Source organism: Gadus morhua, chromosome 20, assembly GCF_902167405.1.
Source record: "Gadus morhua chromosome 20, gadMor3.0, whole genome shotgun sequence".
Taxonomy (NCBI): domain Eukaryota; kingdom Metazoa; phylum Chordata; class Actinopteri; order Gadiformes; family Gadidae; genus Gadus; species Gadus morhua.
Window position 1 is genome coordinate 23,779,295 of NC_044067.1, and position 26,209 is coordinate 23,805,503.

The window sequence follows — 26,209 nt, forward strand, 5'->3', positions numbered from 1 at the left end:
AACAGCAAATGTCCCAAACCTACTTCATTTCAAGAAACATTTCTTAAACAGCATATGTCCCAAACCTACTTCATGGTAAGACATTTCTTAAACAGCAAATGTGTCCGAAATGTACTTTTATTTTAGGAGACATTTCTTAAACAGCAAATGTCCCAAACCTACTTCATTTCAAGAAACATTTCTTAAACAGTAAATGTCCAAAACCTACTTAATGGTAAGACATTTCTTAAACAGCAAATGTGTCCGAAATGTACTTTTATTTTAAGAGACATTCCTTAAACAGCAAATGTCCCAATCCTACTTCATTCACGAGAGGAGACGGGTCTCTCGCAGGACTACTCCTTCCCCCTCGGTGAGGCACCTGTACCCGGGTAGATGAAGGGAGTGTGTGTGTGGGTACGAGAGGAGACGGGTCTCTCGCAGGACTACTCCTTCCCCCTCGGTGAGGCACCTGTACCCGGGTAGATGAAGGGAGTGTGTGTGTGGGTACGAGAGAAGACGGGTCTCTCGCAGGACTACTCCTTCCCCCTCGGTGAGGCTCCTGCACCTGGGTAGATGGAGAGAAGAAAAATGAATTAAACACAATAAAATGCTTCAAGTGTATGTGAGTGGAAAAACGAATTTAGTTATGAGACACATTTCTTAAACGGGAAACGTCCCAAACCTACTTCATCTCGAGACACATTTCTTAGATGGAACACGTCCCAAAAACGAATTTAGTTATGAGACACAATTCTTAAACGGAAAACGTCCCAAACCTACTTCATCTCGAGAGACATTTCTTATACGGAACACGTCCCAAACCTCCCCATGCACCATGTGCCATCTGGTGGACGACGTACCCGGTTCTGAATTGACGCCTAAATCTCCCTATCCATCCTGGGGCAAACCTTCTACCACTCCCTCCTATATGCCCCCAAGTGCCCCACCAACCTCATGGTCAGAGACATCCTGAGCAAGATCAACTGCCACATCAGCTGTTCCCCCGAAGGAACTTCAATGACGACAGAAGCCGACCAACCCCTCCAGATGATGCTGGTGCATGAACCCCCGCCCCTGAGCCCCCCGTCAGACGTATATTGGATCCGGAACATGACTACCCCGGACGGACTCAAGCCCCTAGAAGAAACGTATCAAGAATGGGCCCCCTGGATCCATCAACAGGGGGACTTCTACCCACCGCTCGACCCCCCCCACACGACCCTCAATGTCCTTCGAGACCCAGACGAAAGCTACGACGAACAATGGAGGCGCATCATGGAGGGAACCGGTAAGAAGTGCCTCTATGAAGCAATGTACATCGGACCTGAGGGGGTGGCGGCCCCCACCCTCCTCACCCCGGATCAAGAATACTGGTACCGTCTCAAACCCGAGTTCCGACCACACGTGACCCTGGCAGTAGCCAAGCACCACACGGCCATGAAGCTGGGGCCCATGATCTACCGAGCGACTCAAGTACGAGAGTGGGCACCCACCGACAACCCACACATACACCTAGCCCCTGACAAAGGCTTGATCCGAGTCTCCTTCCCCCAGACGGCCTCCTGGGGGGTGGCAGAACGAGTGGAGCGCGACCGGCCGCTCGCCCCCGAGGATGTCGACACCCCCAGCCCCCTGGAAGCCGAAGACCCCGACGTAAAGATCATGTTAGACGACCTCCCTCAGAATCTCTGGGCCACCGGCGCCTACGACATGGGGTTTACCCCCCAGCAAAACATCCAAATACCTCTCAAACCCGATCAAACCCCGATTCACCAGCCCCAGTACAAGGTCAGACCCGAGGCAGAAGCAGGGATCACAGCCACCATACAGGGCCTCAAAGAGGCAGGAGTGCTCCGACCCTCTCAGTCCCTTTGGAACACCCCGATTCTCCCAGTGAAAAAGGCGGACGGACTCACGTGGAGGATGGCCCATGATCTCCGTCTAGTAAACGACGCCACGGAAGGACCCCCCGAGAGGGTGCCAAACCCGCATGCGGCGCTCCACGTGGTCAACCCCGACCACCTCTGGTTCTCTGCAATAGACCTGGCCAACGCCTTCTTCTGCATCCCCCTGGACAAAGACTCACAAGACATCTTCTCTTTTACCTGGAGGGGAGAAAAACTCACCTACACCCGAATGCCGCAGGGGTACCGATCGACCCCCACAATATTCAACGAATGTGTGCGGAAGGACCTCAAGGACACTGTACTTCCCGACGGAGTGGTTATGGTCCAATATGTAGACGACATCCTGCTCGCTGCGCCTACCAGACAAGCCTGTGTGGACGCTACCAAAACCCTGCTCGAGACCCTAGGGAAAGCAGGGTACAAGGTCAAGCGGCCCAAACTACAGGCTGTCCGGCCCATGGTGAAATTCCTGGGGAGGTTGGTCGGAGGAGATACCAGAGACATGACCCAGGACACCCGAGAAACCATCCTGAATTACCCAAAACCCGCCACGGTTCAGCAAATGTTGGCCTTCCTGGGCCTGTGCAATTACAGCCGCCAGTACCTCCCGGACTTCACAGAGCGAACGTCCGAACTCCGCCAGATGGTCACCACAGCCGGGGCCCGACACCTACAGGCCCCGCTGGAATGGGACCCAGGAAGAGACACCGCCTTCCATCAGCTGAAGCAGGCCCGCCACTCAGCCGCCGCCCTCCAAGCCCCCGACTATACGACCCCCTTCCATCTGGACGTCACACAGAAGAACGGAAATGTAGCGGCCACCCTCTGGCAGGCACCCGAAGGATCCTCCTCTACCACAGCTCGGCCCTACCCACTCCGGGCCTAGGACTCCCTCACTGCGCCAGACATCTCATGGCCATCGCCATCGCCCTACGAAAGACACAGTTCCTCACCATGAACAACCCCACGGTGGTGCACACCACCCACGGAGTTAAGGCTGCGGTGGAGAGCTCGCTCTTCACCCTGTCGACCGCCATCACCCAGATCCGGTTGACCGAGGCCCTGACAGATCCCTCGGTGAGCTACTCAACGAAAGGAGTGAAAATGACCGGAGAGTATCCCGCAGACACGGACGGCACCCCCCACAACTGCACGCCTCGCATCCTGTCGGAACTCCGAGCACGACCAGACCTCCAAGGGTCATCCCTAGAAACACCCAAAACAGTGTGGTACACCGACGGCTGCTGCTACAAGGATGCCCAGGGAACCAACATCGCCTCTTGGGCGGTGGTGGAACAGGGGCCGACAGGGGTCTGCCACACCAGACACTCGGGGATACTCCCGGAGTATCCCTCGGCCCAAAGGGCTGAACTCACGGCCATGGTCGTAGCCCTCGAAGTCGCGAAGGACCTACGCCTCGACCTTTACACCGACAGCAACTACGTGTACGAGCTCTGCCATCTGAACGCTACCCAAGCAGAAAGGCGGGGTATGCTGACCTCTACAGGGGCGCCCCTGAAGCACAGGGACCTCGTCGTCCGCCTACTCCTCGCCATCCAGCTACCAGAGTCTGTGGCCATCATCAAGTGCCAGGGCCACACAAAAGGAGACTCCCTGGTCACCCGCGGTAACAACGCCGCCGATGCAGCCGCCAAGAAGGCGGGGGGCTACACACCGCCGCTAGTCATTCCCCTGATGGACCCCCTAGAGGAGGAGCCATACCCGAAGAGCATGAGCGACTTCCTGATATACCTTGGCGAGATGCAAGAACACGCCGGTCCTTATGAGAAAAGCACCTGGATCGCACGAGGATGCACTCAGGACGAGTCCGACATCTACCGCTACTCAGATGGCAAACCGGCACTCAGCTCCCGAGCTCTCTCTCTCATGGCTCGGTCACACCACTCCCGCACCCACCAGGCCACCACCGCGACAATGGAGACAATCCGGCGAGACTGGTGGCACCCCGAGATGAGAGCCAGCATCCAGGAAGTGATCAGAGACTGTCACGCCTGCCAAATACACAACCCACGCCCAGCCCACAAACCCCCTAGAGGAGTTTTCCCTGTTCCCCAACTACCCTTCCAAGAACTCTACATAGACTATACCGACATGGGGCTGGACAACCGCACCCAGGGGAAACGCTACCTCCTGGTGATCGTCGATAGATTTACCAAATGGGTAGAGGCCTTCCCCACCAGCCGTGAAGACAGCGCGTCCGTGGTCAAAATTTTGCTAAATGACATCATTCCCCGTTGGGGCTACCCCAAGCTACTCTGCTCAGACAACGGGTCCCATTTCTCTAACGCCAAATTGCAGGAGGTAGAGGCCGCGTTAGGGATAGCACACCGGTTTGGCTCCGTCTACCATCCCCAGAGCCAGGGACTGGTGGAAAGGGCAAACCGGACTCTCAAAAGCGTGATCGCGAAGGCAGTTCACCCTGGGGACACAGGTCCCCAGCAGCAACAATTGCTGCAGGAAGAGCTAGCGGGGCTACGCCTCTAAGAAAAAGATGAGCTGGATAGAGGCTCTCCCATTGGCGTTGTTCAGCGTGCGCTCCCATCCTAGCTCCCGGTGCGGGCTTAGCCCCTTCGAGTTAGTGACAGGTAGGCCCATGCCCGGGCCACATTCTCCCCCCAGGGGCCCAGTACTGGACCACTACGATGAAGCCCTCTTAGAATACGTACAGGCCCTGACTCTCGCCTCCCGAGCCTTGTACACACAGGTCACCTCCCTCCCGACCCCCGCAGAACCCAACCCCGTCCTCGTTAATCCCGGGGATTGGGTCTGGTCAGGGTCCACAAGAGACAATGCCTTCAGCCACGGTGGGAAGGCCCCTATAAGGTACTTCTGGCCACCCCCTTCTCTGTCTCCCTTTCAGGAAGGAGCGGCGCCCGCTGGCACCATCTGTCTACCACCCGCAAGGCCGACAACCCACATGACCGCACCCTGGCTACCGTTCAACGCGACCTCGCACAGCTGCACCATGAGGCCACCACTGACGCCACAGGAGGCCCGGACCAATAGACGTTGCATCATCGGCATGGTAGGAATAACCGGGGCCATGATGGGTTTCTTCATCCTGTGGGGAATGGACTTCCATACGGCCATCCCGGCGAAGGCCTTCACCATCAAGCCCCCGTCTACGACGATACAACCCTCATCGGGACCCCCAACCCAGGGTCCACACCGCCACAAGAGACAGACACCCCTGCAAGCCGCCAAGTCCCCCAGCGACCCCTGCCTCAACAATTACGGTGGGCTATCCCTAACCTATACTTATGGTTCCAGCGCCGCCTATACCTTCCTCCTATGCGACGTCGTTCCGTGCGTAGGCGGACCCGCAGCCTGGGAAAAGTACGATGCATACATCTGCGATGCCCCCAAGGGTTCCTTCGCGGGTGTCCAGGGCAACGGGGTAATGGTGTCCCCGGACAACAACCAGGGTTGGTGTCGAGGATGGGGAAATGTACTATGGATGACAGGGAGGCACCAGGGGTACTATGTGACTAACCGCTCTCGGACTCTCCACAGGCCTGACAAGACGGCCGCACTACAGGCAAATGGCTTCCTCTCGGGAGGCAACGGCGGAATCACCCTTACCCTCAGGAACATTACCAGCAACCCGTACCAAGGATGGGGCAACCCCACGTTAGGGTCGACTCGGGCGTGCGGTGTAAACACTGACTCTGCCTATTTTGTGTTCGGGGTATCCCATTCCGGCCCGGACACGGCGGCTTTGTTGAAAATAAATTTCAGAAAGGCCCCCACCACACCCACCCCACCAGCCTCCAGAGCCCACACGACAACTCCTAAACCCCCGGTCCGACCCATAATGACTCGCGACGGCCCGGTCACGATTTTTGATTTAGATTCCGTGGGGCAGCTCCCCACCCACGATTCCATCGCGCTCGCGACCGGCTACGCAGACGATAACGCATGGCTCAGCTGGATTGCTGCTACGATCCGATTCCAGGGGCTGTCCGACTGCGTAGCCTGTGCGTCAGCTCGCCCCGATCTCATCTCAACCCCAGTACTGTTCGATTTTACCAGCGACCCCATCGGTTCTCACTGCATGTTAGCTCTGTTTGTTACCCCCAAACCGGCCGGCTCCTTAGCTCTCTGTTTCCACCCGGCCTTAACGACTCACTTCCCCCTGGGGAGTACACCCACTCTTGCATCACCAGGGTCGGAACGGTAAAAGTTGGGGCGGTACCACCGTCGTGGTGCCACTCCATCACGAACGTTACGCTTTGGCCCAACATGACCAAACCGGGCCTAGGACGCCAAGACCTATTCTGGTCCTGTGACAAATTCACCCTCAGACTTACACTCCCGGCACAATGGTCCGGAACCTGCATTATAGTGCGCTTACTTATGCCCGTCACGCTCTTTACCCAGGGTTCGCCCGGGCCCGACAACCAGACTACCTCTCGACACCGCCGCGACACCGCTCTGACCGACCACTTGGACCTAACCAAGAACACCCCCACGTACATGGATAGCATAGGCATTCCCCGGGGCGTTCCAAACCAGTTTAAGTTAGCAGACCAGATAGTCGCGGGTTTCGAGAACATACCCCTTATCTCTGCCATAATTCCAATCACCCCCAACAAAAACGTAGATCGCATTAATTACATTCACTACAACGTCCAGCGCCTATCCAACCTGACTCGCGACGCGGTACAAGGGCTGGCCTCACAACTGGCCGCCACCTCTCTAAAGGCGTATCAAAACCGTCTAGCCCTGGACATGTTGTTAGCCGAGACAGGGGGGGTCTGTTCGATGTTTGGGGCTCAGTGCTGCACCTTCATTCCCAACAACACGGCCCCTGACGGGTCAGTGACAAGGGCCCTGGCCGGCCTTCGAGCTCTTTCCGTCCAGATGGCAGAGGACTCTGGGGTCGACAACCGCATGGAGAAATGGATGACTGACATGTTCGGCAAGTGGAAGGGCCTTCTCATGGCCGTCCTGTCATCCCTGGCTTTATATCGCTGTCCCACTAGATGGAGCTCGGGGATACACACGGGCGAGATTCCAGGGGCCTTGATTGCCCGTTTATCAGATGAGGTCCTGAGCGCAGTTGAATAAAAGGGTCTAATGCTCAGGTGGTGCCTTGAGTCCACCTGCCCGTGATGATGCTCAGGACTATTCCGTGGTTTCTTAGTTGTTCCCGTGCCCCGGGCCTACCCTGAATACCCCATGCGTGTGATTGCTTATTGTTACACGACCAGTTAACTCCTCCTCACATCCTTAGTGTGTGGTCATCTAGGGATGGGTTGAGGGGGATTGCCATTCGTTGTGTACCTCATATCTTTCTGATATTATTATTATTATTTAGGGACACGTTTCATGGTTGAATTTCTTTCCTGTGATTGTTATTGTGTAGTGTTTGTGTGATTGTTGCATTTTTGTTTACATCATTATTGTTTACTGTTAGTTTTACTGTTGCATTTGGTTGGTTGTTGTTTTTTGGTATCGTTTGATATTTGTTTTTGTATTGTTGTATGCTTGTTGTATGTTTTTTGTGTATTATCTGCTGCCAGTATTGTTGGTGTTGTCTGCTCGCGATGTAAGGCCGGGGTGGATGCGACCCCCTAGGTGGGGTGTGTATGGCATACCCATGTCTGAAGCATGGGTAGCGTTTCTCCCACGTGGTTCCCCATACACCCGGTCCAGCGAGTTGTTTTAGTCCCATGCTCATGGTTGTTTGTTTTTATGATCATTTTGCCTTCTTTCTGTTATTTCTAATGGTGTTATGATGGTAGTCCCGCGCTGGAGTCCTATCCCTCGTACCCCTAATGAGTAAAAGTCGTCTTGCGACGACTTGAGGGGGATATGTTGGGAAAAATAACCTGCTGAGTACATCACATGTACATTACAAATATAGCTAACTCCTACCCTAGCCTGATGAGCACATCACATGGCAGACACATTACAATATAGTCAACTCTTGCTCTAACCCAACGAACACATAACACAAACATGATAATATAGTCAGGTCAAGGCCGGAGCCGAAGGCCCCATTTCTCCTCCAGGCAAATGGTAGACACTCAGACAATGCACCAGTCATCCTCAAGAACGGGAGAGCCACATTAATTTATCACACAGGAGACATTTTGAGAGCTCTCCCCCGTTAGGAGGAACCAAGAGATACACCTGCCCATACCAGGGCCTGAGAACCACATTAAATTATCACACAGGAGACACTTCGGGGGGGCGCTCCCCCGTTTTAATTTATCACACAGGAGACACTTCGGGGGCACTCCCCCGTTAGGAAGAACACAAGAAGATACACATGCATATACTAGGGCCTGGGAGCCAAGGTCAAGCAAAAACACACAGAACCACACACACCTCAAACGCACACACCTCATCGAGAGGAGGATACAGCATAAGACTGTATCACACAGGGACTCTGCATCTTCTTCTGAAGCAGACCTTCCACGGAGGCGAAGCTCTGGACGAACCATCAGCGCTGATTAGGGACTTAGAAATATTCGATCTCTCACGCTTTATGACTCTGCATAACCGTTGCCACTTTACTTAATAAATCCAAGGTCCTCGTGCCGACAGACTTTATTACCTCTCCGTCTCATTTCATCTGGTCCAGTAACTAGACAGACCGTTTTTCCCCTCAATATCCATTTCAGCCAATGGTTTAGAGCCACTATGAAATTAACACCGCTCCATGGGCATCCCGTTTTAATTCCAACCTCAAGTTTGACCGGTTTTGTAAGTTGCTGTAGAAAATATTTTTCATATACATCCTTAACAATATGAATGTATTGTTCCGGCAGATATATTTCCTCTAGGGAATGCAGCATTACGCAGTGGTGTGGGGAACCAAATGCGTCACGAAAGTCAAGGAACACCGCATAAAAACGGGATTCATGTTTAAAATCATCAATGGCAGTCTTCAGACAGAATACGTGCTCATTCATTCCTTGCCTCTCTATGTATTCTTTTTGGTTGGGTGACAGTGTTCCAGATTCCACAAGCCATGGTAAAATCCGGTTTAAGATGCACTTCATGAACATCTTGTATATGGTGGGGAGCAGTGATATATCCCTCCAGGTAGATGGATCCTCTGGGATGTTATTTTTCTTGGGAATCCTATAGAGGATGGCTCATTTCCAAGAGTCAGGAACTTTGCGGTTGACTAAGCAGACATTAAAAATCTGCGTGAGGGCCACTATTGAGAACTGTTTCGGAAGTAAATATAGGCTATTATGACACGGCTCTTCTCAATGCCGTGGAACGCTCCGTTCACTTGCATGGGCCCTTCACAACAATCCCAGCGTCTTCGGTTGCTAAGCGACGTCAACGTCTTTGGCTAACTATTTCTCTGCTGAACACAACGAATGGTAACAAATAAATTGTAAAAAGACACCTTGTGAATTTTTTTTTCCGTTTGGCAAGTAGCCGCTCATTATCGGCGGCGTTCTATTATCCCTTACTTAACGTCAATATTACTCTTGAAGGGAAAAACGGTCTGTCTAGTTACTGGACCAGATGAAATGAGACGGAGAGGTAATAAAGTCTGTCGGCACGAGGACCTTGGATTTATTAAGTAAAGTGGCAACGGTTATACAGAGTCATAAGCGTGAGAAATCGAATATGTCTAAGTCCCTAATCAGCGCTGATGGTTCGTCCGGAGCTTCGCCTCCGTGGAAGGTCTGCTTCAGAAGAAGGTGAAGAGTCTCTGTGTGATACAGTCTTATACTGTATCTTCCTCCTGATGAGGTGTGTGCGTTTGAGATGTGTGTGGTTCTGTGTGTTTTACTTGACCTTGGCTCCCAGGCCCTGCTGTGTATGCCTCCTAACGGGGGAGAGCTCCTCGTGTCTCTCAGGCCCTTGGTATGGGCAGATAACGGGGGAGAGCTTCAAAGTGTCTCCTGTGTGCGGCTCTCCCGTTCTTGAAGATGCTGCCAGCCTGGGAAATGGGGCCTTCGGCTCCGGCCTTGACCTGACTATATTCTCATGTATGTGTTATGTGTTAAAAGTTGACTATATTGTAAGTTGACTGCCATGTGATGTGCTCATTAAGCTAGGGTAGGAGTTAGCTATACTTATAATGTACATGTGATGTACTCAGCAGGTTATTTTGCCCAACACTCTGTATGTGGAAGGGAAAATAGCTTTATTTGTAATTACAATATTATGCTGCTGTATTTTCATAGATCCCCACAGATATTTTGAGTTTGCTGCTTTCATGGGAGCCAGACCGCTCTCTATGGGAGAGAGGTCCTAGGTCCCACCTAACTCGAACCCTGCACAAACACACACACGCACGCACGCACGCACGCACGCACGCACGCACGCACGCACGCACGCACGCACGCACGCACGCACGCACGCACACACACACACACACACACACACACACACACACACACACACACACACACACACACACACACACACACACACTCACACCAATGACTTCTAACTCTTTGTGTGTGTTTGTGTGCTTCAGAGGGACACCAGGGATGTCTTCACTAAGGTCCTCTTCCAGGTGTCCTATGCTCTCAGTGAATCCAGCCTTTACAGAGGAAACAGCCGCAACTACCCTCCCCTTAAACCACTCCTTCAGCACAACCTCCATGGCAACAGCATCACTAGCCAGGTACCGGTCTCCATGACAACAGCATCACTCACCAGGTATCAAGACAACAGCATCACTAGCCAGATACCAAGACAACAGCATCACTAGTCAGTTCCAATGACAACAGCATCACTATCCAGTAGGTGAGTCAATCTATGAAAAAAAAGGGCTTAACCCCAAAAAAATTGATACAAAAGGTTTTTCAATGGATTCTAGTAGTATTTGGTGTGCTGAATAACATACTAAAAGTATACCAAAATATACCTCCCAGAAAGCCCTCATTTCCAAGATGGCGGCCGCAATGGCGGCGGGGAGCTTGAAATGGCTATATCTCAAATTGAAACAATGATGCAAAGGAATTTTCAACTGATTCTGGTACGTCTGGACATATGCTTATGAACATACTAAAGATCTAGGAAAATACACCTTCTGGAAAGGCTTCATTTCCAAGATGGCGTCCAAAATGGTGGCCGGCCAAGCTTAAAATGGCTATATATCTCAATAGAAAATGATTTTTCGAATGATTTTTCACTTGATTCTTCACTTGATTCTGGTACCTGCAAATATGCTTATGAACATACTAACAATCTAGGAAAATATAACTCCCAGAAAGGCTTCATTTTCATAATGGCATCCAAAATGGCGGCCGGGAGCTTAGAATGGCTATATCTCAAATGGAAAATGTTACAAAAGAATGTTTCAACTGATTCTGGTACCTCTATACATTGAGAACTTGCGACAAATCTAGGTAAATATAACTGCTAGAAAGGCATCATTTTCAAAAAGCTTACATTGGTTAAATGGTTAAAATTGGTTACTATTCAAACTAGAAAGGTGGTGTTGGTGTTCAACAACATAAATGCCACACTTATTGTGGTCTTTATTCATCATCATCTTCGGGCTCCTCTGGAAGAAACTTGTTATGTGGATTGTCACATTCTTTAAGTTGACATGGTCCACAGACAGTAGTACAAGGTAGTCCATATTTTCTGCAAGAGCAGCGGAGTGTCTTGCAGGCAGTGGTACAGTTACAATGAATGCCCTTCAAGAGACTGTCTGGAGCAACATTCATTGTTGACATGAGTGGGACAAATCTATTGTCCTGCAGGCTCCACCCCCAGTTCAGGGCATCCATACCATCTTCTGTTCCCATCCAGACCATGACCTGGTAGTATGCTCTACGACAGTGAAATTTGGTCGCAGATTCAGTTGGTGGCAGACGTTCAGGCGTTACAGTTGATGAAGCTGAGACAACCTTCTTGCTGAAAATGTTATATCGCATTGCTGCAAGGGAATCTGTGCACTTTCCACCAAAGAGGACAGCCATTATTTGGCACCCAAGGTCATCGATCACCTCTGTGGTCTGGTTTGGGACAATGAATGCATTGGCACAAGATCGAAGGACAGGATCCCCTTTTACAAGCTTCTGGAAAGCAGTCTTTTTGCCAAACCCGAAGATCCGAGAAGTTTTGTCACAGCCAGTGAAAGCATGGATGAACATCAACTGAGAACACACATCATGTCCTAGTACTTATTTTAAATGGTTTACGGCATACACTTTAAAATGCATCAGCTTTTGACTTGTCTGATCTGAAATAAACGCCCTTACTATCTCTCTGTGCATAGTGAAGTAGTAAGACAAGGAGATCTGTATCTTCTCCAATCAGCGTAGTGGTGAGAAGAAGAGATGATTCCACTGCGGCCCTTACGATGTCTACATCAGCATCTCCAATTGAATTGACCACAGTGCAACCCCTTTCTTTCAGTTCATCGCTTATCATTTGGATCAGCCTCTGTTTATTTAGATCTCTTGACAGGAACTCCTCCTTTTACCTGAGAACTCTGTCTCAGCAGTGAAGTTGACAATGGGATGAATATTGTTTCCTCTTCTTTGATGTGTGTTGTCTTTAATGGATGGCCCATCCCCATAGCCATCGAACACAATGGTGGTAGCTGAGCCATAATATTGGATGGTGAAGTCTGCATATGACTGCGCAATTTTACCGTAACTTTGTCCGAGCTTCCATGGTATTCGGTGAAGGAGTGAACCTCCATCAAGAACATAATGATCTGTTTCTGGTACAGTATCTATGATTGCATCACTTGCATGATCACAGATTGCGTGTGCAAGTTGTGGTTTATCAGCCTTGCGGAAGATGTTTCCAGCTTCTAAGAGGGCAGGAGGGAAAGGACTGAGTTCGTAACACATAACCTCCTCCAATGATAGCTCTCCAGTTTGGAGAGCAACCTTGATAGACGATTTTTGTCCAAGGGTTATGGCTTTATCCTTTCTACTAAATGAGAATGTGAATGCAGGCTGTCCAATCATTTTGTGCATGAAATTGCGTCCAACAGAGTCATAATCATGCACGTTCACTCCGTCCTCAGCAACAACACCTGTAACAACATTCCTTAAAGAAGAGTCTGGAGAGAAAGGTGACCATATAGCAAGTTTTGAAGTGATCTTCTCCAGGTCAGCAGCATCCCTTTTCATCCTTGCCTCTGTTGAGTCCTTGTGCTGTTCTGATGTTGTGTATGCCTGGTTTGTGAACTCCTGCATTGCGGTGTTGTACTCTGATGTTATGCACTTTGACATGGGGCTCCAAAGGGCTCTCTGATTGTCAGTCATTCCACTTCCATGCGTCATACCACCGGTAGTCTTCAATGACCTCATCAATGTCGTCAATGAATCGAATATGCTGCTGCTGCTCAAGTTAGGTCTTTACTCAAAGTAAGTCTAATGGCAAATGAACAGAAAATGAGAAGCAGAGCGAGTCTTATAAAGAAGACACTCCCCCTTCCACTGTGTGTGTGTGTGTGTGTGTGTGTGTGTGTGTGTGTGTGTGTGTGTGTGTGTGTGTGTGTGTGTGTGTGTGTGTGTGTGTGTGTGTGTGTGTGTGTGATTTCCTCGCACAAAGCACAGGAACCTGTCCGTTCCCGCAGTCAAAGCACGGGAACTTGTCTTACTCCCGCAGTCCATGCTCCCCTATTCCATCAGGCAGTCATTTTGAAAATGATGCCTTTCTAGCAGTTATATTTACCTAGATTTGTCGCACGTTCTTAATGTATAGAGGTACCAGAATCAGTTGAAACATTCTTTTGTAACATTTTCCATTTGAGATATAGCCATTCTAAGCTCCCGGCCGCCATTTTGGATGCCATTATGAAAATGAAGCCTTTCTGGGAGGTATATTTTCCTAGATTGTTAGTATGTTCATAAGCATATTTACAGGTACCAGAATAAAGGAAAAATCATTTGAATAATCTTTTTCTATTGAGATATATAGCCATTTTAAGCTTGGCCGGCCACCATTTTGGATGCCATCTTGAAAATGAAGCCTTTCCGGAAGGTGTATTTTCCTCGATTTTTAGTATGTTCATAAGCATGTCCAGGAGTACCAGAATCAGTTGAAAATTCCTTTGCAGCATTTTTTCAATTTGAGATATAGCCATTTCAAGCTCCCCGCCGCCATTTCGGCCGCCATCTTGGAAATGAGGGCTTTCTGGGAGGTATATTTTGCTATACTTTTAGTATGTTATTCAGCACACCAAATACTACTAGAATCCATTAAAAAACCTTTTGTATCAATTTTTTTGGGGTTAAGCCCTTTTTTTTCATAGATTGACTCACCTACAGTCCCAAGTCTCCATGACGGCTGAATCCCTAGCTATGTACCATAGCGAAAGCATTGCTAACCGGGTACCATAGCAACAGAATCACTAGCAAGGTAACAGTATCCATGGCAACAGCATCACTAGCCAGGTAGCGGCCTCCCTGGCCACAGCATCACTAGCCAGGTAGCCGTCTCCCTGGCAACAGCATTGCTAGCCATTTAAAGTATGCCAAATATCAATAACAGATAGCAAGGTATCATGACAAAAGCGTCTTTATCCAGTTTCCATGACAACAGCAACACAATCCTCTTAATTTCCTTTATGTGGACCGCACCAATCAATAGCTGATTTAGCATTTCAGCAACAGAAGTGGCTTCACACGGCCACATGTGCAGATACAGAATACCCTTTGGTTAGTTATATTAAAACTAGAGCTGTCAGTTAAACGCGTTATTAACGGCGTTAACACAAACCAATTTTAACGGCGTTAAAAAAATTATTGCGCGATTAACGCAATTATTTTATTTACAAAAAAAACAAAAAAAATTTTTTTCTTTGGCTCAAAACAAAGAAGCAGAAGCCTGACTGCTATGTTCAAATTACATTTGTCCAAAGCAGTCGTTCAATTGCACTATAGGCTCTTTTTTTGTATCGTCCTGTTTTGATCAGTATATGCCAATGTTGTTATCAATAAAAAATCATTTGCACAAGGCAAGCCGATGCACTTCACCATGTTGATAAGATAATTAAAAGGAGAAGAATTCTGGGACAAAAAAATCAAGGGATATTTAGCATAGAAAAATAATTTGCGATTAATCGTGAGTAAACTATGACATTAATGCGATTAATCACGATTAAATATTTTAATCACTTGACAGCTCTAATTAAAACCCTTTTCACTCCCTACATATGTTTCTGGTTAGAACAATACTTAGCAAGTCAGTTTATTCCACACCAGGAAGCGGTCTTTACATCAACCCTGTCTGTCTGTCTCTTTGTCTGTTCGTATCAGACTAGTTTCTTCCGTTCTTGCATCCTAGCCAACTGCTCCACCGACCTCCAGCTATCAGCTCAGCTCGAACAGTAAGACGCCGTTCTACAAAAATACAATTCGATAACAATTAAATCACAGCAGTATATTATAATTTTGTCCTGTACTGCAGGTGGAATGGGAGTTATTACTCCCAGGATAGTGGGCGGAGCTTCATGTTGGGAAGTGGGCATGGCCTGGTGTTGGTCGTTGGTATTTTCAACAGAGGAGATGACTCCTTCCTGCCAACGTTGACCGTCCACCTGCCTCCGAACATACACTACATCAAAGTACTGCCGACTGTAAGTAGACCGTGAACAACAACCAACAAACAACATCAACATCTGTCTGCATAGACTCATGTATTTGTGTGTGTGTTTGTGTGTAATGAATTGTGTGTGTGTTTGTGTCTGTGTTTGTGTGTGGGTGTCTATTATGGTGTGTGTGTGTTTGTTTGTGTGTAATGAATTGCGTGTGTGTTTGTGTCCCTGTGCATGTGTGCTCCCGTGTGTGTGTGTGTGTGTGTGTGTGTGTGTGTGTGTGTAGGAGGATGGTCCCACTGGCTGTGATGTATCGGAAAATGCCAACAGAACAACTGTATATTGTAGCATCTCTAGCTTCTATCTAGCTGCTCATGCTAAGGTAAGCTACGTTAAGCTGTTGTTTTTCTGGGGACTATGTTTTTATGCTAGCTGTTGTTTATCTGGGGCTGTCTTTAACCTGACGTTGTGTCTCTCTCTCTGTGTCGTCAGGCTGAGCTCAGGTTCCTGCTGGATGTGAACCGGAGTACTACACCTGGTGATGTCATCATCTCTATGAACGCCAGCAGGTAAATTACACAAATCCACTGCTGTTTTTGGAATAAAACTTAGATAAATGTGGATGTTTAATGCATCCAAACATCCTATTAATGCAACAAAGGTGTTAATAATATATTATTAAATATATAATATTTATATTTGACAAATACTTTTTTTAGGATTCATTGTGTTACTGATTAGTTTTTTTTTTTATCAATTGTTTTTTTTTTTTCATTTCATTTATTTATTACGGCTCACGGCCATAGCACATGGCATGGAGCACAAAATTCAACTTAAATCATTACATACCAAAACAATGGTGCACGGCAAGGGAAAAACCCAAAACATTACTTAAACAATGGCAGGACATTTCTCAGAAAGGCACCTGTTTTAGCAATAACCCCTGAGTTATTTGACCTCAAAAGCAAAATCAGTTTGATCTTAGATGGAGAATAGACATAATATTTTGGCAGGTATTTTTTTCTATAATACATTACGTTTACATTTTTACACTCAAAAAGCACATGATATTCGTCGCCAACACAATGGGAATCGCAGATGTTGCACATTCTTTCGCTTCTTTCCAGCCCTTTGTATCTTCCAGTGACTTTAGGTATTCTGGTGTTATTCGTTCTAAAATTGCAGATAGCCTGTCTGGAGTTTTGGTTTTCATACATCAGGTATTTTTCTAATTTAAACTCTTGTTTAAATTCTATGTACGTGTCACAGGAAGTCATGCTTGTAAGCTCGCTCTGCCACCTCTGGATGAATTGATCTTTTAACTTCTGCTCAACAATTTTTTTCAGCCAGTTGATGTTGTTGTACTTTTGTGTTATCCAGATATATGACAACCCGCAGTCATCCAGTATCTGTTTCACCTGTGATACCCAGGGTGAAGCATATGCACCACTGCTATGCAAGCTGTGTAGCTGATTGTACATGATTTTACTAAGTTTACTTTCTTTACTTTCTAACAGTCTCCCCCAATATCCAATTATTCTTTTTTTAACTGTAACACAGAGTGGGTACCGTCCAAGCTCTCCATACACCATATGACTGCAGGTTGTCATTTTAACTTTTAAGATGTACTTTAGAAATTTGAGATGTAGTTTTTCTAACAGATGTAGTTTTTCAAACCCCCACACTTCACATGCATACAACATAACTGGAGTAACCAACTTGTCAAAAAGGTCCAGAGTGACATCTACAGAAAGCTGAAGCTTTCTGCATTTGTTGAGTAAAGCAAACATTGCACGCAATGCTTGCTTATGCAGTTCCTCAATAGCAATTTTAAATGAGCCATTATAATTCATGATGACACCAAGATATCTGAAACAATGTACAGTCTCTAGACTTTGACCGTTGCACACAAACTGTAGTGTACTAGTATCCGCTCTCCTAAAACCAAAAACTGTAACTTTAGTTTTATCGCTATTAATTTTTAGTTTCCATTTCTCACAGAAGTCACACATATAATTTATAGCTTTCTGTAACCCTCTCTTAGTTGTAGACATGATAATAGTATCGTCAGCGTACATCAGTGCCATTAGTTGTATATAATTGTCTAACACAGCATCATCAAAAGTAATGGGCTCACAACCTTTTTGTAATAGATAATCCTCCAAGTCATTAATGAAGAGGGCAAACAGCAGTGGTGATAAGTTTTCACCCTGCCTGACTCCTGTTAAACTTGCAAAAAACTCAGATTTAGCTCCATTAACATATACGCATGATTTTATATTTTTATACATGTTGATAACTAAATTAAGGAATTTACCTTCGATACCTATTTTTAAGAGCTTATGCCAGAGTGCATCTCTCCAGACTGTATCAAATGCCTTACTATAATCAATGAAACAGCAAAATAAACTTTTCTTTTTAAAGCGGTACAAATCAATGATTTGTTTGAGTAAAAAGATATGATCGACGGTCGAGTAGTTCTTTCTGAATCCTGCCTGGTTCTCCTTCAGTGTAGAATTATCTTCACAAAATGTACATAGCCTTTCATTCAAAACATTCGTAAATAATTTACCTAAACAACTCAAAAGTGTGATTCCTCTATAGTTATCACAGTCTCTCTTATCCCCTTTCTTTTTATATATTGGCACGATTAAACCAAGCACCCAATCCTCGGGGATAACACCTGAATCCAAGATCTTATTAAACAAGAGAACATATAGAGGCATAAAAATAGTTGAGGTGCTTTTAATGTATTCGTTCAGCACTGTATCTATGCCTGCAGCTTTTCCTGGTTTTATTTTTCGAATAGCCTCATTAATTTCCTGTTCAGTGAAACACACATTCAGAACAATACTGTCTATTATTTGTCCGTCACTTTCAAGTTCTTGGAGCTCATCTATTGGTACACCCCCATCAGATAAGTTTTCAAAGTGGTCATGGAATTCTTCTACTGTGATTGGACAAACACTTTTGATTTTGCTAGAATCATTCAGCTTCTTCCAGTACAGCTTTGGATTCTCAGATTTCATGCTCATTAACTCGTCACTGAGTTTCTTCCTATGGGCCCTCTGAGCTTTGTGCAACACTCTCCTATACTCTTTACTTTTTTCCCTTAAACATTCAGCATTAGCCACACTTCTATGCTTCTCAAGCATTCTTTTAACTTTTCTATATTCTTTTCTTTTTTCTCTACATTCACGGTTAAACCATGCTGCTATTTTTCTTTTACCAAGTTTTAGGTTTTTCTTCTGCTTTTGTGTTTTTGGGAATGTAGTCATTGCACTTTTTATCATAATATCACAAACACACTTCGTTATTTCATTAACTGACATGCTGTCTACATTACATAACAGATTCTCGACCTTGTCAAGGTCTATGTTTGTGGTAAACTCGATTTCTTTTTCTTTCTCCCATTTACCAATTCGTTTTTCAGCTATTGTATCTGTGAGCCTTAGCTCGTCCCTTACTGGTGTATTTGCCCTGCAGTGTTCCCCTCCATGATTTACCTCCAAGATGACTTCAACAAGGCAGTGCTTATCAGAAAATAAAGAATCAAAAGAATGTACACAGAAATGTTTTACCTTGCTCAAAACAAATGGTACCCCTATCATGTAATCAATTACACTATTGTCAACAGTTGTTGCATTACCAATGTGTGCATCATCACCACACCTACCATTTAATATACACATTGGGAGATTTTTACACATTTCTAGCAGTGCTTTACCATAATTGCCAAAATCTATATGTTTATCAAGGGATTTTCTCTTCAGTGGTATATTAAACACTTCTAATTGCTCCACTGTGCTTGATTCACATCCAGTATTAACATCCAGACTCTTGCCATCACTCTCTATTGGGCATACATCAAAATCATCTCTTTCTTGGGTATGGGCATTCATATCACCACAGATTAGAACGTGGTTATTTTCAATACCGATGTCAAGAATAATCTGTGCCAATTCATCAAACATGCCCACATTAGAGTACCTGGTGTTATAGGGAGGAATGTAGACTGACAGGATAAACAGGTCTTTATCATAGTTAAGCAGTTGTCTATTTATTTTAAGGCACAAGCATAAATCAGTTTGTATATTTTTTTGCTCACATTTTTTGGCAATTTTCTTACTCACGGCAATTATCACTCCTCCTGATCGCCAGTTTGTCAACCTATGTCGGTTGCTGATAAACATTTGGAAACCTATATCTTTAAATTTTTCAAGCAAGTCCGGTGAGTCTAGATCGTCTGTTTTTGTCTCACTGAAACAGAGGACATCATATTTTTTACAGATTTCAATAAAGTCAGGGATCTCTATTTTAGATCTTATTCCACATACGTTCAGAGTACATATCCTCAGCCCACAATGTAATGTTGCTCTCTCATAGTATGACTTCTCACCTGTCTGTGCCCCGTGTCTGTCCTATAGGTCAATACCAAAGGCTTTGTAGTCCACATCGTCATACCCAATAAGGAACAGGTCGTCGGGATTGTTTATAGTGACGTACTGGCCTTCACTTTTGCAGATCACTTTCCCGTCCCTAATAAAAGTGTGTTGGCATTTCTCCCTGGCACACTTGAACAGCCTGTATCTCAGATGTGTGAGGTCTTCGTTAACGAAGATATTCCTGTGAGTGTCATGGTTTCTCAGCAACGCTTTGCTCCTCAACAGTTCAGCTTTCTTTCTCCTGCTCACAAATCTGACAATGACAGGTCGGGCCTCACCCTGTTGTCTCACTCTCCCCAGGCGGTGCGCAGTGGAGATGTCACTTTCTTTAATTGACGTGCCTGAGGTCGCTACCAGTTTACACACTTTTTCCACAAGTTGATCCTCGGTCTCCGCTCCGTTCTCCTCCTCGATCCCGCTGATGCGCACATTTTCCTTGCGTGTGTACTGCTCCAGTTCGTCTTCCTTGTACCTGCTCTGCAGTATATTTTTGTTAATTCGGGTAGTGTCCACTGATGCCAAAAGTTGTTTCTGCACCGCTTTGACTATTGCTGGTACTGCTGCTTTGATAGTGATGAGCACAATTTTGGTTAAATCCTCTGTGCCAAAATCAGCCAGTATTGAGTCAGTTTCAGCGTCGACCGCTGCCATTATATCTGAATGCAGCGTTTCCTCCTGGCTCTCACCTCTCATGCTTCGTATCATAACGTCGTCCTCCTCGCTTGTTTCATACCGGTTTGAAAGAAAAGCACCGGGCCTGGATGCCTTGGGCCCCCTCCCTCCTGGTGTTCCGTCGTAACCGGCGCTGGACCTCGCGCTGGACCTCGCGCTTCGGAGCTCGGTGCTGTCTTTAGTTTGGCGTGCGTTAGGCGAGCGTTCTCCATTCTTGCCATTCTTACCCTCTGTCTCACGGTTTTTTGTTGGGTCACTGCTTCCAATCGCTTTTCCTCTTCCACCCTCCTTGTTTGTTGACGTGTTTTGTCTTGGTTCACGTGTTTTACCACTCCTGTTCGCTGATGCAGCATACGACATTCTCCCGTTGCCCCTATTCCTCAATGGGCGTATCACTTCCTCAAACTGTGCTTATATCATTATTGAATTATTAGTTTTCTCATGAATGATGTTAAACTGTGGTTTATCCTCTTCCAGTGATAACTATGAGCATGAAGACTATCTCCATGACAACGCAGTCAGACTGGTCCTACCCCTCAGATATGGAGTCGACATCAGCATCCACGGGTCTCGCTCCCCTGAATCACTCCGTCCTGGCTCACTCTCCTGTTTCACTCTCCTCCCCGTCTCACTCTTTTGTCTAACTATCTCTGTCTAACTGTTCTGTCTCACTCTCCTCCCTGTCTTGACCTGTTCATGTCCTGTCTCACCGGCTCCTTCATGTCTCACTCTCGACCCTTCTGTCTCACTCTCCATCCTGCATGATCTCTAACGGTCTGTCTCTCTCTCTAGCTGTCTGTTTCTCTCTCTAGCTGTGCGTCTAACGGTCTGTCTCTCTCTCTAGCTGTCTGTCTCTCTCTCTCTAGCTGTGTCTTTAACGGTCTGTCTCTCTCTAGCTGTGTGTCTAACGGTCTGTCTCTCTCTTTAGCTGTTTGTCTCTAACGGTCTGTCTCTCTCTCTAACGGTCTGTCTCTCTAGCTGTCTGTCTCTATTTAACGGTCTGCCTCTCTCAAGCTGTGTGTCTCTAACGGTCTGTCTCTCTCTCTAACGGTCTGTCTCTCTCTAGCTGTGTGTCTCTAACGGTCAGTCTCTCTCTTTAACGGTCTGTCTCTCTCAAGCTGTCTGTCTTTAATGGTCTGTCTCTCTCTAGCTGTGTGCCTCTAACGGTCTGTCTCTCTATCTAACGGTCTGTCTCTCTCTAGCTGTGTGTCTCTAACTGTGCGTTCACACTAAAAGCGAATTGCGCTGCAAAGACGCTTTGGTCGCTCATAAAGTATCGCTGCGAATATTTCTGTTCGCTTTTGTCGCTCAAGTCGCTCATGACGTACAATTAATAATAAATAATATACATTTAATTTAGAGGCGCCTTTCAAGACACCCAAGGTCACCTTACAGAGCATATAGTCATCATTCAAAACTATGTAAAACAGACTAGGAATAAAAGGAAAACAGAGGTTAAACATTGAGAATAATAATAATTAATAACACTCAAAGACGCCTAAAGTGAAGGGGGGACCTCACCAACCACCACCAATATGTAGCACCCACTTGGGTGATGCACGGCAGCCAATCGGTGCCAGAACGCTCACTACACACCAGCTTGAGGTGGAGAGTTAGGGATGAGGTGGAGAGTGAGGGAAAAGAACATTTAAACACTATCGACTATATTTAAACACTATCGATCACATTTAAACAATATCGACCACATGTAAACACTATCGACCACATTTAAACACTATCGACCATATTTAAACACTATCGACCACATGTAAACCCTATCGACCACATGTAAACACTATCGCCCACATTTAAACACTATCACCCACATTTAAACACTATGGAGCACACGTAAACCCTATCGACCACATTTAAACACTCGCCCACATTTAAACACTATCGCCCACATTTAAACACTAAGGACCACATTTAAACACTATGGACCACATGTAAACCCTATCGACCACATGTAAACCCTATCGGCCATATATATACACTATCGACCACATGTAAACATGTAAACCCTATTGACCACATTTAAACCCTATCGACCACATTTAAACACTATCGACCACAATTAAACACTATCGACCACATTTTGCAAGTATGCAATTTTGCATACTCATTTAAAAGAGCCGTTTGCTTTTAGTACAGACAGCCATATCAAAGAGTGAACTCCCATACACTTTGGCCATATTGCAGAGACGGTTTTGCTTGTTGGATAAAGTGCTTCGACAGCAAGTAGGACAGTGATTCCCCTCCAATATATATGTATATATTAAAAAAATTCTAAAATGTAATTACAACCAAGATCAAAAAAACGTTGCGTGCTGTAGAAGGCTAGTTAAAATATGTTTCACTGATCTGCATCTGCAAATCATGATCTGCACTCATTCGTCAAACAAATTGACATTGGCGCACATGGCTAATTTGCATAGGCGCACAGGCTGGCTCCGCAAGGCAAATAATGGAACATATTTATCCATCTATCTAGGCCTATCTGTATATCTATCCATCTATCAACGTGTGTAGTTTTAATTTGATGTATTTTGTGTATGTCCAGTCAGACTTGTCTCCCTTGTTCTGTGTGGTCTTGTAGGCTACAGTCCTGTGTGAGCTGAATCACCTAAATGAATTCCCGACGATTTGTGCCGTTTGGTATTAATAAAGACTTCACTAGGCTAAAAGACAAGAGATATATCACTTGTCATTTATCCCTCGTCTTGTCGATTAGTTTGTGTAATTGACGATTTCAAAAACGATAGTTACGTATTGTAACTCTAGATTCTATGAGTATAGGCACAGCCTTTTAAGGCTATCGCTATTGGGTTATCCCTAGGCGTGAGCCGTAGCACTGATTTGTAATTTGTCATCCCCGCCCACCAACAGCGTGGGCCTCAGTTCGCAGATATAGGCGGGCGCCGGCGGACGTTTTTCTCCCAATAAACAGCTTTTCTTCAGCTATTTAAAGGACAATGAGGCCGACACTTAAAAGGCTGCGCCTATAGGCTTCGCCTTTTAAGGCTATCGCTATTGGGTTAAAGGGCGAAGCACGATATAGTCTATGCCTCATTGGTCCCGATCAGTACCAGGAACACAGCTACATACGCGCTAGTATCATGCATCAGACGTAGCATAACATACGTCATGCGTCTTATGGCACGTCATCAACAAGCAGCTCCAATGTGTCTAATAAGACACAAGAGCTCTCAGCATGAATATTTGACTCCTCCTCACATTGTTTAACATGCAAGGGGAATAGTCACACAATCGCACTCACTCTGACAAAGCACCTAGAACTGAGTGTGTCATAGAGAGGCGCGACATGTCTCTTAGGTAAAACCTAATAAAAGAGCATGGGGAAGCCCAGGAGGCTGCTGTGCAGATATCCTCCATAGGCATCCCTCTTTGCAGAGCGACAGAGGATGATATTCCTCTGGTCGAGTGAGCTCTGATAGTCTCAGACAACCTAAAACAAAATAAATAAATCTGAAATCAAAAAGATTAAAGACATAATGGAAAGTCTATTATTTTGTTATGGTGGAAATATAGTCATGTAAATTGAACTTCTAGCTCTGCCCCCGCTGACACATAAGCCTGTGTGATAGCATCACACAGCCAATGCGACAGCCGTTGTTTCGTCAGGGGGAGGCCCTGGGAATGTTCTCTGTAATGCACAAATAACTGTTGAGTATTGTGCAGAGCCTCCGTGCGCTTCACATAACAGGCAAGCGCGCGTATGGGGCACAAGAGATAGGCTGTTGCCTCCTCCTCAGATTGATGAGGAGGGAGAGAGAAACCATTGAGTGTTATTACTCTCGATCTGAACAAGCTAGTAATACTCTTTGGTGTAAAAGCCAGGTTCGGGCGTAATATGGCCGAACTGCTGTCCCCTTGTATTCTAAGACAAGAAGGGGCTACAGAGAGTGCAGACAGGTCGCTCACTCTCTTAGCTGACGTCAGGGCCAGCAGCAAAGCTGTCTTGGCTGACACAAACTTGAGGGGCACCCGGTCAAGAGGCTCAAATGGGGCTTTAACCAGTGCGCGCAGCACCAGTGTTAAATCCCATTGTGGAGTGAGAGAGCGTGACACGGGTCTCTCTCTCCTCACACCTTTTAGGAAGCGCTTTATTAAAGGGGACCTATTATGCTTTTCGACTTTTATGACCTATAAACGTTGTTATAATGATTGATAGTCATGTTTAACCATACACAAAAAACGATGTAGATTTTCGGGAAACTCTTCCTCTCATCTGGGCGCTTTCAGCCTTCTCTGTCAACGCTCCGTTTCGTCCTTCTCCGCCCCCTCGCCCCCCTCCTGCCAACCCAACTCCGTTGTGATTGGTTACCTTCCTTGGAGCGCGCGCGGGCAGATTTGGCCAGGCATATGGGGGCGTGGCAGGAGTATGTCTACGTAGATGTTTCCCGGAAATGTGAACAAGTGAATCGCAATCGTTGTCCCGAGTGTTTAGCGCTAGCACAGCCACCCCAGACTGTCAGCAGGGAATACGTCGAAATGCATGTACGTCATTATTTGACACTTTAGTATGGTTAAACATGACTATCAATCATTATAACAACGATTATAGGTCATAAAAGTCGAAAAAGCATAATAGGTCCCCTTTAAGGGGTGACTAAAAACAGTTTTATCCCCGAAGCCTTCGTGGCATGATAAAACAGCAGCCGCGTACGTCTTAACCGTGCTAAATGCCAGCCCTCTTTCCATCAGTTTCTGGAGGAAAGAGAGCAAATGCGGCAAAGCGCAGGAGATGGGATCACAACCCCTCTCCTAGCATAATTTCTGGAAAGCCGCCCATTTAGCCGAGTAACACGCTCTGGTGGAGTCAGCTCTGGCACCCTGGATGGTCTGTACGACCTCCTGGGAGAGGCCGAGACCCTATAGGCGCTCGCGTTCAGCGGCCAGGCCCACAAGCGCTGGCCGATCTCTGGGTAATCTATGATTGCTCCCCCTGCCTGTGAGAGAGCATCCCGCCGCCAAGGGAGTTCCTTCGGCGGCCCCGAGAGCAGACGCTGGAGGCAGGGAAAACACGGTGCACTCGTGCGTTGCAGTGCTATGAGAATCATATACAGCCCCTCCTCTTGGACTCGGTCCAAGACTTGGGAAATCAGGGGGACGGGTGGGTAAGCGTACAGGAATGTGTTCGGCCACGGTCTGTGAGCGAACGCATCCACCCCGAGTGGGGGATTGTCCTTCGCGCTGAGAGAGAACCACAGCTCGCACTGTGTGTTCTCCTGCGTGGCGAATAGGTCGACCTCCGCCTTCCCAAACTCGCTCCATATCTGATTGATCAGATCGTGGTGCAGAGTCCAGTCTCATGGTTGGGGACCCCCCCTCGACATCATGTGGGCCCCTCTGTTCAGGACACCGGGGATGTACGCTGCTCTGATGGAGAGCAAGTGCGTGTGCGTGCGCCCTTGCAGCATAACATCTGTCTCGCTATGCTCAGCAGCTGTGCCGAGCGCACGCCCCCTTGGCGATTTATGTATGCTGCTGTCGCCTTGTTGTCCGTGCGAATCATTACGTGTTGATTCGTGAATATTGGGGCAAAGTGTTGGACCACTTTCAACACAGTGAGGAGCTCCAATGCGTTTATATTAGTGGTGGGCCGTTATCGGCGTTAACGGCTGCGTTAACGCGAAACTTTTATCGCGCGATAAAAAAAATATCGCCGT

At 46.8% G+C, this 26,209-nt stretch overlaps 1 protein-coding gene across 1 annotated transcript; it reads right to left on the reverse strand.

Moving 5' to 3' along the window:
* Positions 1-155: 155 nt before the first annotated feature.
* On the reverse strand, positions 156-20,886 carry LOC115533580 (uncharacterized). The gene is made up of 2 exons (XM_030344139.1): positions 19,802-20,886; positions 156-547 (listed from the first exon to the last, which is right to left on the reverse strand). Exon 1 carries the CDS (start codon positions 20,877-20,879, stop codon positions 19,824-19,826), a length of 1,056 nt encoding a protein of 351 aa, XP_030199999.1. The 5' UTR covers positions 20,880-20,886; the 3' UTR covers positions 156-547; positions 19,802-19,823.
* Positions 20,887-26,209: the final 5,323 nt, after the last annotated feature.